This window comes from Dufourea novaeangliae, unplaced genomic scaffold (genome assembly GCF_001272555.1).
Source record: "Dufourea novaeangliae isolate 0120121106 unplaced genomic scaffold, ASM127255v1 scaffold168, whole genome shotgun sequence".
Classification (NCBI taxonomy): Eukaryota; Metazoa; Arthropoda; class Insecta; order Hymenoptera; family Halictidae; genus Dufourea; species Dufourea novaeangliae.
This window is the reverse complement of record NW_015374062.1, coordinates 473,837-489,822: the sequence shown is the minus strand read 5'-3', so window position 1 is coordinate 489,822 and position 15,986 is coordinate 473,837. Positions and strand designations below refer to the sequence as shown.

The 15,986-nt window shown below is 38.1% G+C and overlaps 1 protein-coding gene across 1 annotated transcript; it reads right to left on the bottom strand.

The window, feature by feature from the left end:
- Positions 1-399: 399 nt before the first annotated feature.
- LOC107190197 lies at positions 400-15,760 on the bottom strand. The gene is made up of 27 exons (XM_015578962.1): positions 15,442-15,760; positions 14,899-15,056; positions 14,306-14,409; positions 13,417-13,769; positions 13,110-13,278; positions 12,913-13,028; positions 12,704-12,810; positions 12,083-12,428; positions 11,686-11,963; positions 11,073-11,313; positions 10,288-10,518; positions 9,786-10,193; positions 9,249-9,452; positions 8,641-9,040; positions 8,330-8,577; positions 7,975-8,253; positions 7,387-7,586; positions 7,029-7,326; positions 6,729-6,881; positions 6,457-6,629; positions 5,983-6,139; positions 5,616-5,794; positions 4,333-4,762; positions 3,632-3,711; positions 2,909-3,079; positions 879-933; positions 400-690 (listed from the first exon to the last, which is right to left on the bottom strand). Exons 1-27 carry the CDS (start codon positions 15,758-15,760, stop codon positions 542-544), a joined length of 6,006 nt encoding a protein of 2,001 aa, XP_015434448.1. The 3' UTR covers positions 400-541.
- Positions 15,761-15,986: the final 226 nt, after the last annotated feature.

Sequence of the window (15,986 nt, the reverse complement as noted above, 5' to 3'; positions counted from 1 at the left end):
TTCTCACGTATCATGCGTACATTTCGATTGATTGATTCGATTGATTGATGCGATTTGATGACAAAAAGTCTCATCATTTTACGGGAAACAGTTGTTTTAATTTCAGTTTGAAAATTTTTGGGACAGATCGTGTATGACACGCGATATACCGAGAACAAATTAGTTACTAAACCAATTTGAAATGGCTAGAAGCACAGCCAGGTTCGAATATTACAAATTTACAGTACCTTAATAACAGAAAGGATCGTTCAGTTATGGTTTTTACATACACTGAATGAAATTCTTGTGTTACAAAATTGTAGAACAAAATAAGTAGGCGTGATTGTTGCCAAATGTATAGATAATGTAATCCTGATTGCTCGTATAAATGATAAATACCAGGGTATTAATATTCGCCGTTTATGCATTCAATTCTTCTCCATGCGTTACTTTTCCGTGCGATTCTTTTCAACGTCTAATAAAGGCGTCACTAAATATTATTATTACTATAAATTGAAGGTACTCTGAAGAATCGATTGTTAATTTCCCAACGTCGAAACATTTAATCCAAGGACATTACCGACTCTATAGAATTTCTGTTTCTCGGATGAAATTTCGGTGCGCCCAGATAGTTTAATGGACTTCCAAATGTCCTTTGGTGATCCGACAGATAGATAGGCCGCAGATTGAAAATCAAAGGCTTCATCGAATCTACAAAGTTATGTACACAGATTCTAAATATCCAAAAGATAAACCTAAAGTTTCCTTTTTTATTATACCTAATTTTTCTAATTCTCTAACGATCTAGTCTTATTTATTTTGTCCACAAAAAAAAAAAAAAATAGTTTCTACGCGTTTGTGGAACAATTAAATTTGTTGAAAATGAGACGATTACTAACCTGAGGACGAACTTTCGATTGTCGACCGCAGGTTCATTTCATTGTACGTGTTCGCCTATATAAAGTGGAAAATTCTTTTTAGAACAATGTGACCATAGGATATTCTTACCACGTTTTAAATGAACAAACGCTAATGAATACGATGAAAACGATGCAAGCACTATAATCAAATTGTTCCTTTAAAACAAAAGTCCTCTAATGCAGCATGCAGCTGAATGCATTCTTTGAATTTTCACGATCCATGCAATATTGATTGATACACTCGTTATAATTATATCGAAAAATTTATTCAATAGCACAGAATCGTTTCACTGTTACTAGCTAATCAATTTAAACGTTTTTTTTTCTATGAATATTATCTTTTCCTAGTAGCACGCGTTAGTTGCTTCTTCCTTCAATTTTATGTTGCAAGACACAATTTATTAATGACCAGCTCAAGCGATTCGACTAACTCTTCTTTTCCTTTCGTTTCAATCAGACAAATTCATGCAACGAAACTTACTAAAAACATTTTTGGTCAAATCGCTGAAAGTAATTAAGATTATTTTACAGATGTATTTCAAACACAATAATTACTAACGATGTGAACATTTCATTGGTACGTTCCTCTGTTACAACGTGCAAACGCAGATTCCACTGTTACATTATCCGGAAGGAAAAGAGAGAATATGGGTGATTCGGTGATGCAACAAGCTTTCAGACTATAATCGGATTAAAATCACTTGGGTTGCTAAAAACCACTGAAGCTCATCCCCTTTTTTGCTCTCTGTGCCGTCTGTATGCAAAAACTTGTCGATTGACAATTTCATTTGAATCGAAAAACAAAAATACAACTATATCAAATTATTAGAGCCACAATATGAAAAATATGTTTTTCTGTGTTTATGTAAGAATACCGTCACAATATTAAGATTTCTACACTGGGTAATTTTTAATTAACAGTTGTCCACTGAAAATACACAAAACAATAAACTTAACTAATGCAATGTTAAAAAAATACAGATAGAATTGTAAAATCGTCAATTTATGCAAGTGGCTCTAATAAATTTGATTACACATTAAATGTCGTGACACGGAGTAGGGGACGTGACCTTGAACAGCCCATTGAGATTGATCCAACTGTAACAATGATACCTCTAGACTTCGTTCTTCGTATTTATGTCACTGTGTTCGGATTTGGTGTCTAACGACTCAACGCCCTCCTCCATACTTATCCTAGACGAATTTTCCGGCTGAAAGTATCACATTCTATCATTACGTTCGTGCCATCTCGTGCTTGCGAAATTTCTCGACTCTACTGTCGCTTTTATTCCTCGTGTCAATGACAGAAAGTGTGAATTTTTATTCGCACGAGCGTGTTTCGTTGATGTTCCAGGAGCAAGATCTCACAACGTTTTAGAAGTGCTTTCATCGTGGACGTTTTATTTGTCGTTCGTATAACAGAATCAATATTGCATATTTATTTAAAAGAAAAAAGAACAGAATACACATACAAAGCCGACGGGGATAAATAAAAACAAACCAGTGTGTGATAATGGAACGAAGAGTGAATAATATTGATGTGTCGCATCACAGTCTGAACACATTTATTTCGAGTCATGTCAGCCATGTCAACATGAGTTTCGTTTGATGGCGATTCGTTAATTAGCAATCTGGAACTGAGTTCCGCCATTTTCTCTTATCAATTGGCCGCCTTAATACTAGAACTACCAAAGCAGTCAACGATATGGATTCGTAAACTCTTGAAAAATTTTATTACAATATATAAATAAAGGAATTAATTAAAATAAATTTTCGTTTTAATCGGTCTCATGAAAGTAGATATACGTTAATCGTTGATAGTTCTAGTATTAATGATAGGATTTCTTTCATTTGATATTCTTCTTGTTATTCATTTTATTTTACCAATCTTCGTCAGTTAATTTAATTTCCGATTAATATTTGGCAGGAAATTCGAGCCCAGAATGTAATCAGAGATCAGTGACAAGGATCTATCTATTCAAGAAATAACTTCTCGATATTTCCCTTACCGATTTCACGAAATCATTGTCATCTGTATTTTCGGCTTTCGGTTGCTCGCTCTCCTCGTCTTGGTTCAGTCGTTTCGAGTCGTCTTCCTCTTCTTCTTCTTCCTCATATACACCTGCCTCCTCTTCCTCGCGTTCTTCTAATTCCGGCTCCTCTTGAAGATCCTCCATCGACTATAAATTAAAAATTCTCTACTCGAAAACAGGATTACTTACTCTCTCCACGTCTAACATAACATTTATCCTAAGATATTTAAAAATTTTATTTTAAAATATTCCATAAAAAAAAATGATACTTATTAGAAACATTGTTGCTCAATTACTTCTGTGTAAACTATCGGAAAACATAGTGTAACTAATGTACTTATAACTGCAAATATCAGAGTTTTACATACATGTCTTCTCATGTTCCCAGTGTTTATGTTTGTTAATGAAAATTGAAGATAATTTAGATTTTATTTCATTATTATGAAAAAAGCTTGTAAACGTATCGCTAGACTGCACTGTTGTTATTGCAAGTTAAACATTTGTTCTGAAGATTTTCGAAGCAAGCCTGAAAAATAGACACAGTCATTAATGAAATCATTAATGAAATTTAACTGTGGAAGCTTGAAATAAATCGGAATAGACTCGTAATGGTAAATGTTATAACACAACTGTAGTCCACTTTGCAAGCTGCTTAGAACTTAATATGTAATTTTTATAAAAAAAAGAAAAAATCTTTACGAATGGATTTGGTTTCGGAGGTTTAGTGATGATGCCTGTATTTACCCCTAGGAGCTCCTTCTTCTCCGCATCTTCATCTGCTGTAAGAACCAATACTTACTTCAGAAATCATTTCAACAGAAGAATAAAAGTGGAAACATTTTTAAAACAAGTCTACATTTGCATAAACATCCGCAGTTTACTCGTAACTTCGAAAATACCTTTCTCACAAATTCCAAACTAGTGAACAATTCTCGAAGCATCATCGAAGACTAACTATTACAGAATTACTGTCTTCTTTCCTATATCTACTATATCATGTCAAGTGGCGCACCCAGAGGGGGGGTTGGGGGAGCAAGGTACCCCAGCACCCCCATAGAAAAAGAAAAAAAAAAAGCGCTAGAAAATTTTCCAAAACTCTTTCTGAAACCCTGATAAAAGTTCATTTTTTTTATTTACGTTATGTCGTGTCTTCTATTTCTATACTACTAATTGAGCGTTCACGTAAGGTTGAAATACAAGGCGAACGAAGTAACGAAAGAGCTTCGTACAAAGAAAACAAAAACTGGATTTTATTCTTTAAATAAATTGCAATAACGATCTAATGCATTTTATGAATTTGCATTAAAAATATTTTTATCCGTTCCACTCGATTCCCCCCAAAGTTAAGATCCTAAGTGCACCACTGATTACGTCGATCGACAGATTCCAACTGCACGTACCTTTAATATGAACCCTTTTATCGTTAATTAAGTCTTTAGACTCTGCGTTGGGCAGCGGTTTGTACTCTTTGCCCGGCGGCTTCGCGTGCGTGCCGTTCGGTCTCTTCTCGTCCTCAGCCACGTTCTTGAAGCCTACCGTTTTCACGCCGGCTGGCAACGATTCCGTGTACTGCGGCGACTGCCACCTTTGAGAGCTAGACGCCGGCACCGTAGACGTCGCCGAGACCCCGGACGCACGTCTCCGGCGTCGATCTTTCCTCGCGCTACGCCAGACCTCGTAAATGCAGCCTATCACCGCTGTCACGAACACGCAACAAAGCGCGATGAAGAGGTAAGTACCAGCGCCTTGCTCCTCCTGCGTCGCGTCGGAGTACTGAGACTTGTACACTGTCCTCTCCGGTGGATCCTCCACCCAGGCTCTGTCGCGACCCTATCACAGAAGAATTGGGATTCTTTCATTGAATATGTTAGCACTTAGCAGTTCTTGAAGAACTACCAGTTCCATAAAAATATTGGAATATTATATTTCATTTTCGCAATATTAGCAGGAATAATTGGTTCATCCATGAGAATAATTATTCGAATACAACTCAGAGCCCCAGGAATTGATTAGATAACGATGAAATTTATAAGTCAATTATTACCTCTCATGCATTTGTAATCATTTTCTTTGTAGTAATACCGTTTATAATTGGGGGATTTGGAAACTGATTTATTCCTTTAGTAATTGGAGCTCCTGATATAGCAATCTCACGATTGAATAATATAAGATTGTGATTATTACTCCCTTTAATGTTTTTATTACTTTTAAGAAGAATCATAAATTCAGGATCAGAAACTGGATGAACTGTATGTCCTCCTTTATCAACTTTAATATATCATCCTTCGCTCTTCAGTCGACTTAACAATCTTCTCTTTATATATTGCAAGTATTTCATCAATTATAGGAGCTATTAATTTTATTACCTCAATTTATTTTGTAAAAAATATATCACTTAATCATGATCAAATAAGATGAGCTAGACCACCGTAGCAAAAAAAGTTTTCTCCTAAGAAATGACGTTATTCTTTCATGCATAGATAAATGTAACAAACGTTCCGTGACTATTACTTTAAAAAGAACTTGCAAATTTAACTATTAATAACTTCGTTGTATTAATTTTTACCATTCAGTCAATTTGACACCGAGGGACAAATTAAGTTGACAAAATAAATGACAGATGAGGGTTAAAAAATATTGAACGCTCTGAAAATTATGAGAGTATATAGATTACGTTCCTTACCACGCTATCGTTTCTAGGCGGATCAAGTCCACGTGGCTGTGCATGAAAGACCGCGCACTGGGCGCTCCTGACGCCGGCGGGTATCGTCGCTCTGACCGTTTCACTTCCCTGTTTCGTAAATAGCATATATTCCTCGAGTGGCTTCATGCCAGGACCTCCGTTGATCGATACCACGACGTCTACAAGAAGAGGGTATCCGTCATTTCGAATTCGCATAGTGGCTGACGATCGTTTTGTCTAACATAAGAAAGACAGTATTCCGTTAGAGGCAGCGACTGCACGTCATTCGGGATGATCGTTCGATGGGGGGGGGGGGGGGGGGGAGGTGTTAACGGACTATTCGGGTGATGTATAACATGTCACTCACTGCTCAGACAGCCCGTGTATCCTTTGTACGCGCTGAACCGGGAGTCGGTTGTGTTCAGGCCGCCCAGTTGGATCTCCGTCATTCCTGGACTCTCGTCCTCGTCGTCGCCCAGGTTCAGCACGGGGATCGGTAGCAGTTGCACAGGCTCACGATCGATCTGAATTAGAAAGGACCATTGTGGAGATGTAGAAAAAGAAAAGAATTATTTTTATCAGTATGGATCTATAATATTCTCCTTTGATAGATGACAATTACTGCTAATATAGAGAGCAGTGGAGACAATTCTTCGATCGTTTCAGTGACTGATTTTATATTCTATCGCTTTCAATAAAACTAACAATCACCTGGCACAGTGAGATTATAAGGAGAATAGATTTCCATTTGTTTTTTTATAAAAGATTATGTTAAGTATAATAGAGTGGCGAGGGGACTGTTGATTCGATTAGATTAAATAACAAATTAGTAAGAACATACCAAAAGAGTAGCTGTGTTGTTATCGCGAACATAATAGACACTATGGCGGGCGCCATTCAGAAAATTCCTGTCGTTCAAACGTACTCCATGGGCGGAACCCTCTCTGTCTTCTTCAAATATTAGCTGACCCTCGGACGTCAACGCGACTAGCAGATAGTAGCTTCTTCTAAAAATAAAAGTTTCCGAAGGACATCCAACACGTTCAGAATATGCCTTCTACAATACTTAGAACTGTAAAATTTAATACGTAGGATAGATGATTAGGAGATCTTACTTGTTCTCTGTCTGCAGGAGCAGTAACGCCGTGGTGCGTTGACGTAATTCGTTCGTCGAGAATGCCAGTTGGACCTTCACTTGACTGACTTCCCCAACAAGGTCGAATTCACGTTGGAGAACGCTCTCGCCACTGAAGTCTGCTCCCTTTTCTAATAGACGATGAATAGAATGATACATATAGTTTAATAAGTTTCAGAATGGACGACGTAGCCTCCAACACCAATTAAATTCGCTCTAATTACAATGAAAGAATTAACACAATCTAGAGTCATTGTTTCACTCCAAAACGTTCTTACCATCCGCGCAGTGTTCCCCAAAATAGGACGTTAGTTCGCAGTTGCAAGAGGACTCCTGTCTGCCAAAGTCCTCCGTGCAGATGCCCAGGTTCTTGCAAGGGACTGCGTCGCACTTCATTTGGCAGTCAGGTAGCACACCTTTGCTGCCCTCGTGATTAGCCTCGTTAGCAAGATTCGGTAGATCGACCAGGTACTCCCCGATCATCAGTCCACGGATACAGCCGACATAGCCTTTTATCAGTATCCCCTCTTTGCCGACTCTCAACAGATCGTCCGTGTCGAAGCCTCCTAGATTCACCTATGTAGGATTGCTGATCATTGCGTACATTCGATTCGAGACAACTGTCTGAAATCTCACCTGGAAGTAGTTGGTGGGTGGTGCCGGTGGCCTCTGTGGCGCCAGGACCTCCTTTTCAGGATTTATCCAAGGCTTGTTTGAATAAGTATCCAGAAGCACAGGGGTTGCGTTCAACGTGATGTTATACTCGTTCACGTGTAACGTCGTCGATTTCTCGTTACGGATTATCGCGATCTGCACCGAGATCCCCGTGTTCACACCTAAAAATCATCACCTTATGCTTAAGTGACTAAATATACCTGGCTGAGGCAAAGAAGAGAAAACTTTCTAGAACTGTGACAGTTCTTTTTAACAGGTTCCGTGTGTACCACCGGTGGTACACGCAGCCTGAATGGGAAATTTAACGTGTACCATCGGTTGTACATATGGCACGGAACGTCTTAATGTTGAACTGTAGTTTAAAACAAGACCAACAGCCTCTATTAACAAAAGACACACATTTTCGATAATTTATGACTTGAAGAACGACATGAAGATTGTCTGGCTACGTACGGCCTTTTTCACTGTGGCACGGAACGTGTTAATGTCGTTTATAAAGTTTATGTAATAAATAAAAACCATGAATGTAAGGAGACTACAGTTAATTACCTGGATATTCCACTGTAATATTCTTGATCTCGTTGCCGGCGTTGAATAAATAAACAATGCTGGTCCCATTCGATATGTATAAATGAGCAAAGTTGTTCAAATGATCGTTAGCGTACAGGATCAACGAATGAGTGTCGTACGTTCTCAGATTGATCAGTATATTCTGTAACAGTATGCTCTTCAGTAGTAATGTCTCTTCGTCCTCTTCATCCGTGCCGAAGTAGTTCTTCCGCAAGAATGCTCCTTGCGATATGAACGTGAGGGCTTTCTGGTTTATGTCTGATTATGGACAAAGGGAATTAATTTCTTACGCAATGAAATACGTGACAGACTACTTGGAATAGCTAAATCTTACTCTTCTCGCAGTAAGTGCCAAGGTGGGCCCATCTGTTCTCGCAGACGCACTCGAAGTTGCTCCAGAGTTCCACGCATCTTGCGCCATTTTGACACTTGTTCGGCTGGCAGGAAGGTTTGCAGTCCTTTATAATCTCGGATAGATGGACGGACATGTAGCTGTGAATGTCTAGAATCTCGCCGTTTACGACGAGACCGCGGAAGCAGCCGATGAGTCCTTGCCGGACTGATGAAGTCCTCAGGTGTTCTCTATATTTAAATTACAGCAATGTTTCATCACATACATAAAATAATTTTGCAAAAAATACTCACGCAGTGGCTCCACCGATGAACATAGAACCCTCGAAGGGTCCAAATTCTTCATCAGGCAATAGATCGACCATTTGGAAGTCGGTGTTGATCATGAATCTAACGTGGTAGGCGTTGTAATCGATCCAGATTTTCTGCCACTCGCCATTGTTCAGTTTCCGTCTGCTTTTTACCTCAAGTTCCCTGATGGTACCAGTGTTCAAAGTGAAATTGAAGGTCAAACGGTACTCCGAGGTTAGAGCCACCATGAACGATGGATAATTGCTCCTAATAGGTGGCTGGTATAATAAAATAGCCTTCTCGCCTGTCGTCCGGAAACTGAAAGCTATGTCTCCCTTTCGCCAACCTGGTACTTCAATATAAGACTGAGAGGTTGTGAATGTCACGACATATTTCTGTGTATCTGGAACATTGTAATATAGAGAATATTCTCGTGAAAAATACATACAACATAGTTTTCTACGTTTAACGTTTGTTGTCATTTTTATGAATAATTTAACATAATAGTTAATATTTCACACCGACGCGGTGAGAACAAAAAATTGGTCTTGCAGTCAACACGTGAAAGGAATTCTTATACACAATGGCGTTTTTTTATATGGATCACTCACTCGTTTCAACGCATTCCAGTGGTCCCAATGTAATTCGACCTTGGGCATCCTCTTCGAGGTCTCTTTGTTGCAAAAATACCATTCCTGTGATACCTAGGGAGTCTGGAGTTTCGTAGTAGCCTTCGTCGGAGAGCCACTTTCCGGCATTGCCAGCGACAACATCGCAGTTGCAACTTAGATTCTGATCGACGCAGGTCCTGTTCACTGAACGAATCAAATATTTAACATTTCGACTAATTAACAAATAGTGTACTTTAACTAGGACTGATTGTGAACAAGTAACGAGGGGTGGTTGTGTTTGTGACCGAATTCATCCTGACATAATCAATCAGATTTTGAAGCTTTGTATTTACAAATTAAAATTTTTTCTGGTGTTACTGAAGTTAAAAATCGAAGTAACGTAGCATTAGTTAAAGAGAAGGTTCGAAATTTTTTCTCATCAATTCTGTCTGTTCAGAAAATTTCAAAGATACTATTTTTAGGTAGATATCACGATGAATATCTTGATATAATTGTATCATCTGAAACTTTACTCACTTCCACAAGGACAAGAGCCTCTGTTTACGTTCCCAATGTAATCCACGGTTGTTCCCTTCGAGCTCAAAAACCAGGTAGCGCTGTGCAGCTCCAGAGGCGCCTTATAACAATCGTATTTAACGTACTGACTGCAGTACAGCGAATGTGAGATCAACTCCTGGAGCATCTCCCCGGTGAATTGTCTGTACTTGATGTTGAAGGAGAAATCTGATTCAACGATGGATCTTACGTCAACCTGTGAGGGCAAATTATGCTCCACAATGGTCTTCGTTGAATCTTCGATTGACTGAAATTCGCATTTGACGAGGGCAGGTGGAAATCTCCCGTTTCCGTCGATATCAATTTTGTAGACATCGTCTTGTGTGTAACCCAACAAAGCTAATTCCTCGCATGTTTTTCTGTATTGAGCTAAAATAAATCAAATGTGACTTTATATTGCTACTAAAATTCGTGCAAAATACCTTATTTATCGTTTTCTCGTAAACTTCAAGCGTTCACTTACCAAAATGACAATTTTTACCAATGTAACCGGTATCAGTACAGTCACAGGTGATCCTGTCCTCTTTCACTGAACACTTGCCGCCATGTTCGCAAGTGTTCGGTCTAGTACAAGGATCCACGAACTGACAATTGTCCAAAGCAACTTCTCCGATTACTCTTTCGGTGTTCACCACGTACCTAGGTTCTATTCTTTCATTGTTCACTCGTATCTCCCTCATGCAACCAACTAGACCTAGCCCAGAGTAGATATAATCGTTGTACTAGTTAAAACAATTATGCAAATGAAATTGTGAAACCAACAAAAATTCTTCCTGCGGTACTCATTTCCACATTTTTTTTCTTTAATTTATTTAAATTAATTTGTGAAGTATCAAACGGATATCATATATGTTCGATATCTACACGTTCAATACTATTTGATACGGTAAAATAATTTTCGGGCTGGAATCGGTAGTGTTAGTTTGTTATCATTCCAATCACTATCATGACATCGGTCGTCATAGTGATAACTTTTTGTATATTAATTTACACAAATTTTGACACCGTAATATATACACCGTAAATTGTGTTTATAACAATGCAAACTAAACTATCGAATAACATAAAAATTTTGTAAACCTTAGAAATCATTATTAAGAATTTAATAATTAAACATTACAGAACTGATACCACAAAGATATCTTTAGGTTTCTAATCGTTTCTAATAAAATAGATTTGAAGTGCAAGGGGTTAATTTTGAAAAATAAAGAGTATATTGAATAAGTGAGTTTTAAAAGATTTCTGTACCTGCATTGCTCTTTCCACTTCCGATGATCACTTTGTCGCCCAATTCAAAGGTCATGGAGAACAGTTTGCTCTGCTTGTTTCTATAGTCGACAAGAATACTAAGTTCCCCCTTGGTGTAGTTCAGTTCAACCGCGTGCCAGGATGTATTGTACGGAGGAAATTTGACAGCCGCTGTGACCGTGACGTTCTCGGTCACCACGGGAATTAGTTGGAAGCGAATTTCATCGTTGACGAGACGAAGCTATAGACACAGGAGGCAAGCGAATCAGTTAATGTGAAGGAAACATTCATGAACTAATATTAATGTCTTATAAATAGTCTGCGAATTTTTATGCAAATATAGATATTTGTGGAATAGTTCATCGAAATTAGAATCCAAGGAGAACTTCTTCTCATTAATAAAGGTTCGTAAGGTTAACCCTTATAAAATTTAATTTTAGATATACATTATTTTTATGTGAACTCTATTCCGTTCTTCTGTGCGAAAAATTATATCCTCGATGCAACGATTGAATACAGTTCAAGGGTTTTAAGTTTCAAAGTAAACTAAAAAGATTAGTTTGTATTATACATCCTCCATAAAACCCGTAGTGAACTTATAAAGTGATATTACCTCCCAATAACCAAGCCCACGATTACTTTTCACGTCTCCTGAAGCGACCACCGCAATGGGTTTCGAACTTTTGAAATCGAAATTCAGTTTGAGGGAGTCCGTTCGTGCTATGGGCCACCAAATATGGCTACCAGCGAACGGATATGTTATTGGGATCACATCGACATCTGCCTCGTAGTATTCAGGCTCTAACACACCGATGTAATGTACCATTGGATTCGATCGTTTCAATTCGTAGATGATGGACTTGTCGTTAAAGAAAACGTACTTCAACGAACCTGAAAATAATTTAAAATAATACCTTCGCTCGTGACAGGCGTTTTTAATATTGAAGATATGATTGATTTGATGTATTTCCATGTTGAATATTTAATATAATAAAAACTGTATTTTGTACCCGCAAAATTATTGTACGATAGCAGTCCTTTTTTCTTCTGCAACTCAGGTCCACCGCCAATGTAAATCTCAGGATCTATAATCATATTGTAATTCTCTCCGGGGACTTCGAGCACCTTTATTTCATCGTCTAAACTGACAAACACTAGAGATCCATTGTGAAATATCGTCAGATTGTTCCAATGGTTCGCAGTGATATAATCACCGAGGACCGTAGCAATTTTCGAATTGTGTCCGAAATCTAGCTCAACGTGCACCGATCCGTTCATGATGGAGGCTGCTACGTAGTGAGGAGTCCCGTCGATTTCACCGGATGCATAGAATAATGCCGAATCGTCCCATTTTGTCTAAACAAGGAGAGAACATATTAGAGCTAATTTATTTCGTTTATTTGAGTTCGTTGGAAATTATTTGATCACGGATTTCGTACATTTATAGCTTATAGGATTCTGTGACATACAATAAAAGAAAAAGCTTTAATCGTTTGTAAGGAGTTTTCAATTTTATTCGTAATCTGTAAGAAAGGAATTCCTAATTTGTTCTAATTTTTATAAATTACTTTGTAAAATGTCATTAGTCTGGTTATAAATATTCGTCTGTTCAAATTTATGGGCTTCAATACCTTAAATGCCAGACTTATTCTGTTGACGGATGAATGAACCCTGTCTTTCCAATCGTAAACGCGGAAGGAGACGTACGAAGATCCTCTCAATGTTAAAATCGTCGCCGCTAAAAGAATTTAATTGAAATTCTTTAATAATTACCTTATCCCATTTTCTATGCTACACTCTTTTAAAACAATAACTTATTAATATTTATTAGTATACATACTGTACACATCACAACGTTCTCCCTCATATTTGGTCCCAAAGCAATCACAAGTCAAACTGTTATAGTGATTCACGCACTGGTTAGGGATGAAACAAAGATTCTCCCGTGTCCTACACCTAAAAATCACCATGATATACTAGAATTGTACACTGAAATAAATAACGCCATAAAATATTGGATATCATCGAGTATCTCACTTGTCCGTGCAACCCTCCTGCACGTTCTCATGTTTTGTGGCAATCAGAGGTTGAATCGGCAATAAATCGCTAGCCGACTTGCCAGAACTGAGAACCATGTCCCTTATGCAACCAACGAAGGATTCTATTATGTACTTCACGCCATGTAATCGCTCTTCAGAACTCAACCCTGATGGAAAATATAGATAACTTATAGAAAACTCAATACCATTTTTATCGTTCTAGACTCTATATTAATTGTAGCGATTAAAAAGGGTGAATGAAAGTTTATTCTACTCTCCAGACATCTCTAGAATCTCTATTCTACCTCCAATAAGAACGACGGACGCCAATTCCTCCGACACTCCGTAATTGATCACATGCTCCAAAACCTCGAGCGTCGTCTCTTCTTGTTTGTCGTCCACTCTAGCGATCAGTTTCGCCCCATGGACGTCGATCCTCACAAGAACGCTGTGCCATTGGTCTCTGTTCAACCCTTCGCCGACCGTCAGACTGGTTGATCGTTTACCGAACACGTGGACAACTTTTAGCTGACCCTTCTCGACGATCACGTACAGAGCGTACGGATCTAGACTCTCTGGTCGGTCCTTCACGCTGTGGTAGACTAGGAGACCGTGGGGTAATTTTGTTCGGAACTTGAAGGATATTTCGCGACACAATCTGAAAATTGGGATTAAAATGGTTTAATGTCGTAGCGTGTCAATTTGAACATCCTGTAACAAGTCGAGTGCCCTAACTTCGGGTCATCGATTTTGATGAAGCTTTTAGGACACGTAGTAGGCTTCTACGTCCTTAAAAATCACTCTTCCAAATGCGGACAGATACTCGAAAGTTTTTTAATTAATTACTTTTGACGTTTTCCGTGTGATTTAACCCTAGGATGAAATAATTGCATGTGACTTTGTGTATTCCCTCCTTGCGAATTCATATATGCAATAATAATTTCCTAAGTTTATTAACAGAATAGTTAAGAAACAAATTTGGAAATTCAGATTTTATCGCAATTTTTACACCACCGAGCAGCGAATAACCGAACAACATAATTTGTTTTTAAGTCACTCGGGAAACTACTAAAACTGTTGAGTATTTGTCCCTACATAAGGAGTGATTTCCGACGAAGAAACCAGCTACATGTCCTGGAAGTATCATTAAAATCGGGGACCCGAAGTTGTGGCCCTCTACTTGTAAGCACTCACCGTAATTGAAATGGTTTGATGCCAGGGCCATCGAGCTGAATAAACGTGTTACTTTGCGCAAACATGAAGGTCTTCTCGTATCCTGACTCCATGAAAGTTAGCTCCTATAAAATATTTTCAATCTTCAATTTCTAATACTTCTATTTGTGTCCGATTCTCTCAAATTGAATTCTGGATTTATCTGATCATCCATTGTACAGTAATCGATCCTTATTGTTTGTAGTTCGAAAACCGTAACATGGGTACAAATTTTGAGATTGAAACAATTCTCGAAGAAAATTGCTAACATTTCGAATGTTATTTTAATTTATTTACAATTTATAGTTCAAATTAATTTATAAATATTTGCAGGGAAATTTCATGGTAACTTTCATGTAGATTTTTAAAAGCGTTGTACAAACTTGTAGGACTTAAAGATATGAAAATTTTCCGGTCATTTATTTCCCATCAAACAGGTACTTCTACACCTATCATTACTTTCCTTTTACCAAAGAGCTACGATCCTTAATCTAATCTCACGAAACCGGTTAAACTACCTTTGAACTCGTGATATCGTCAGAAACGTCTTTTGCATGCAAATTCGGGAAGATTACCTTTCCCCTTTTGTACTTCGGTACAGGTGGTCTCGTAGGCGCGGGAGGCGCGAACGTTGGTCGTGGAGTGATAGCGGTGGTGGAAGGAAATGTGTTCGTAGTCGTGGTGCTTGTCACAAACACGCTACCCTTTGTCACCAAATATGGTGGCAACGTATCTGAAAATGCCTTAAATTTCACTTTCTGTTTGTTGTATTATCAAAGCAGTCTCGAAAGAAACAGTTTAACCCTCGTGCACTCAGGCATTAATTTTTAATTATATTCTTTATGAGGGGAAATTGTAAATTAATTCGACACCAATAATTTACATATATTAATTCGACTTTAGCTTAGACCAAGTATAATTCAAGTAATGGAAATTGAATAATTTATTAAACAATGCATAATGGTTGGATTATAATGTTAAGTTATGTCATATTCGTGTTTCTGATTAGGTAAGATGATAGAAAATTTTTATTTGTATTCTATGATGCCTTTCTGAATGTTTGCAAATTAAAGGTAGCTTTGTAAATAGTTGTTAAACATGAAAACTAGAGTACTTACGATCAGGACCACCCACGCAATGATAGAGACACTCGGCTTCGGAGTTGAAACGATTCTCGTTTCCCAGGCAGCCGCCGTAAGGGAACATCCTGCATTTTCCTTCAGTCTTGTTGAACGTCCACTTGTGTACATACTGTTTGCAAGGACCAGGCTCGGTTTTGACGAGACACCTGTCTGGAAACGTTCTTTTAGTCGTGGTGAACCCCTCCACTTCGTCGGACAGATCTATTTCCGATGAATCTGTTAGATTTGCTAGGATCATCGCGTAAACGTTCGCCCAAACGACGATCATCAAGATCCGCCTGATATGGTCCGCCATTGCTATCTTTTACCTGAAAATGAACAATAATGTTCTGATGTGTTTCAATCTTGGAGCTATGACCCTGAAGGGCCATTGCTTCCCATCAAACAATTTACTAGATAATCTTTGGAGTTAGTTCAAGTTGTTCAAACGACCTCAAACAGTATCAAATTTATTCTATACCTTGTTATATTAATTTAGTATACATCAAGACAGAGTTCATTTGACAATTGGAGATATTATA